Raw genomic sequence first — 3,591 nt, forward strand, 5'->3', positions numbered from 1 at the left:
CCCCCAAATCAACTCCTCTCTCAGTGGCCATGGCTGGGATCTGCCTGGAGATGGTGACTTAGGAGAGGGCATCCCACCTCCCTCCCAGAATCCAGTGAGGACAAGGCAAAGAGGACCCCGGAGCAGGGGTCCCACAGTTCACGACCTGGCTGTCCAGCACATGCCCCCAGGGCCCCCCGACACATAACCTCACACCATTTCCTGCAGCCCTGCCACAGGAAGTCTCCAAGCCTCCTGCTTCCTCCTGGGCGCTGCTCCTCAGGGCCCCAGCCTCCTACCCCGAGGCGCTCCCAGGCTGGGCCTCTGAGCCTCTTGGCCCTCAGGGACCACAGCCTCACCATGCTGCTGCGGGAGTCCCTGGCCACCGCTGGCTGTCGGACCACAATGATCGCCCACGTCTCAGATGCGCCCGCCCACCACGCCGAGACGCTCAGCACCGTGCAGCTGGCCGCCCGCATCCACCGCCTGCGCAGAAAGAAGGCCAAGGTGGGCTCTGATCCCGTCCGCCTTCCACCCGAGGAACTCCAGGCTACGATGTCCTCCAGGGGCCTGGGGTGGCAGCAGCAGGGGCCTGTCCTTGATAGTCTGAGTGTCCCGGGGCCGCGGGTAGCATCCACATAGCCCTGCCAGCTGAGCCTGAAGCCCCTGGTGCACTAGGCAGAGGCAGAGCTGCTCCCGTGGGGTGTGGGGTTGCCTGGCCCGGCAGCAGGCCCCGCACCAACCAAGCCCAGGGCAAATGGGACTGGGGCACCCCCATCAGGGGACTTCTTGGCACAAGTCACAGCACCTGAGTGTGGCCTTTGGGGCATTCTGGGATGAGGCAGCGCTGAGCTGAATCCTGGGGCCATTCTGTGGCATTTCCGTCTGTCTGTCATGGGAGGGAGAGAAGCCCAGAAGACCTTGTGTTGTGCGCCTAAGTCTAGTGCAGGTCCAGGCGGGCGCAGGAGCTGGACCACAGCCTTGTGCAGTAGAGAGGGTCCAGGGCTGGGGTGGGAGGCCAGGAGGGGTGGAGGGGGCATGCTCATGGGCTCTGCCTTGCCTTCCCCCAGTACGCGTCCAGCTCCTCAGGTGGGGAGAGTTCCTGCGAGGAGGGCCGGGCCCGCCGCCCCCCACACCTGAGGCCTTTCCATCCACGCACGGTGGCCCTGGACCCTGACCGCCCGGTGCCGGGCCTTCCTGGCGACCCTGACTACTCATCCAGCAGTGAGCAGTCCTGTGACACGGTCATCTACGTGGGGCCCAGTGGGGCTGCGCTGTCAGACCGGGAGCTCACTGACAACGAGGGCCCGCCCGACTTCGTGCCTATCATCCCCGCGCTGAGCCGCCGCAGGCCCTCTGAGGGCCCTCGGGACGCTGACCACTTCCGCTGCAGCACCTTCGCAGAGCTGCAGGAGCGGTTAGAGTGCATCGATGGCAGTGAGGGCCCCTGGGGACCCCCAGGTGGCACTGGTGGAGCTCAGGCCAGCCCTGCCCGAGGGAGCAAGAAGCTCTCGCCCCCTGAGGCTGCGTCTCCCAGGAAGGCTCTGGGCCCTCCGATGGCTGCCAGCACCCCTCGAGGCAGCCCTGGCCCAGATACACACTGGAGTGTCCCTGAGCCCTCCAGGGCTAGTGCCCAGAGTGACCAGAGAAAGGACAACAGCACTTGGCCTGAGCCACCTGCCCCAGACCTGGCCACCGGGGATGGAGGCAGGAGGCCACTGCCCAGCCCCGCCCCTCCGCCACCTCAGCAGCCAGAAGCTTGTGAAGCCCCTGCAGATCCTGGGGGAGGGGGCACCAGCAGCATGGTACGGACACCCCCTGTGGGCATGAGCGGGCAGGCGGGCCAGCCCCCTCCCTCCCCAGACGTGGCCTGCTCCTGCCCGTCCACTCGCAGCCGCTGTCTGGAACGCGGCTTGCTGACCACCACGGTGACCCTGCAGCAGCCCGTGGAGTTGAACGGCGAGGACGAGCTGGTGTTCACAGTGGTGGAGGAGCTGCCCCTAGGGGGGCTGGCAGGGGCCACACGGCCCTCCAGCCTGGCCAGCTTTGGCAGCGGCTGCTCTCTGCAGGCCCTGGCCTCGGGTTCTCGGCCAGTCAGCATCATCAGCAGTGTCAACGATGAGTTTGATGCCTACACTTCGCAGGCACCTGAGGGTCCCTGTGGCTCTGCAGGAGCCCTGGAGGGCACGGCCTGGGCGGGCAGCAGCTCTGGCCAGTCCATCAGCTCCTGGCTTAGCGAGGTCAGCGTGTGCACTGCCAATAGCTCCAGCCCTACACCAGGGCCCCCCTTCAGCCCCGACTTCCCAGCAGGATCTGGTCCTGCAGACACCTCTCCCCTGAGCAGTGTCCCAGAGGAGAGCAGCTGCAGGTCCTCGGAGCGTGGTGGGCCTGTCTGTCCTGGTCCAGCCCACAGTCCTCACCCTCGGGAGGCTACTGCAGCAGCCCTGGCTCGATCTGTCAGGGAGCCCTGGGACGCGTCTCCACGGGGGGCGGCCACAGCTCAGACCATCCACTCCAGCCTCCCCCGGAAGCCTAGGACTACCTCCTTGGCCAGCCGAGCAGGGTGCACCCGCCCCGGCCGGAGCCCACCTGGCCCTGGAGGCCCACTGGAGGACCCCTGGTTGCTCCGTGCTGACGACTGTGACATGCTGCAGCTGGCCTCTGCCGTTGGGGCCTCAAGCCCCACCCTGGGCATCTCCCGGATGCCTGAGGCACAGGCCGTGCTGGTTGGTGACCAGAGGGTGGTGGACGGGTACGAGGTGGCAGCCAGGGGGGGCCGCAAGCCTGAGGCTGTGGCTCGGATCCCACCGTTGCGGAGAGGTGCCACCACTCTGGGTGTGACTACACCTGCCGTGTCCTGTGGGGACACCCTGACTGAGGCCATCTGCTCAGGCAGCCTGAAGGCCTCCCCCAGCGGCAAGAGGAGCTTGGCTCTCAAGGGGGGCTTCTTCCCAAGGCCCAGCGGGGCGGTTCCCCCCACTCCACCTGTGCGCAAGTCCAGCCTCGAGCAGAACTGCGGGGGGTCGGCCCCTCCCCAGGCCCTGGGCCTGCCCCGGGCCGGGGCAGCTGCCGTCTTCCGAGGGGAGGAAGAGTCCAGGCCCAGTGGCCGGGTTGACCACTCCGTTCCCAGGGCTACATCCAGCCTGAAGGCTCGAGCTGCCAAGATGGAGGCGGTGCACCGTTCCGCCGGCCACGCGTCCCTGGAGCGGAGTGAGGGCCTGGCACACGGCAGCAGCAAGGTCAGGGAGGCCCCCGGGCGGCCACCCAGGGCTGTGCCCAGGCTGGGCGTCCCGCCCACCAGCCCCACACCTGGGCCTGTCCCTGCCTGTCGGGGCAGCCCGGCTAAGGGCATGGGAGCCCCCAAGCCCCCCACTGGTGGGGCCAAGGGCCGTAGCCTCATGGCCAGCGGGTCTCGGGCCTTGGGAGCATCAGTGAAGCCACTGCCCCTGCGGTGGGCAGGACCCCTGGTGGCCCTGTGATGGGTCCCCGGATGGCTCCACGGGCTGCGCCTGGCCTTGGGGCCAAGGCTGGCCGTGGCACCATCATGGGCACCAAGCAGGCGCTCCGGGCTGCCCACAGCCGTGTCCATGAGTTGGCGGCCAGTGGAGCTCC

At 68.1% G+C, this 3,591-nt stretch overlaps 1 protein-coding gene across 1 annotated transcript in view; it reads left to right on the forward strand.

Moving 5' to 3' along the window:
- The window catches only part of Kif26a (kinesin family member 26A), a gene marked incomplete at its 5' end in the record, with an annotated part of 35,115 nt that overhangs the window by 28,281 nt on the left and 3,243 nt on the right, over positions 1-3,591 (forward strand). Inside the window, 3 exon segments of the mRNA XM_048799541.1 lie at positions 208-486; positions 1,050-3,414; positions 3,417-3,586. Coding sequence (XP_048655498.1) covers positions 208-486; positions 1,050-3,414; positions 3,417-3,586 — 2,814 coding nt within the window.

The sequence above is a fragment of the Marmota marmota genome, unplaced genomic scaffold, assembly GCF_001458135.2.
Source record: "Marmota marmota marmota unplaced genomic scaffold, marMar, whole genome shotgun sequence".
Taxonomy (NCBI): domain Eukaryota; kingdom Metazoa; phylum Chordata; class Mammalia; order Rodentia; family Sciuridae; genus Marmota; species Marmota marmota.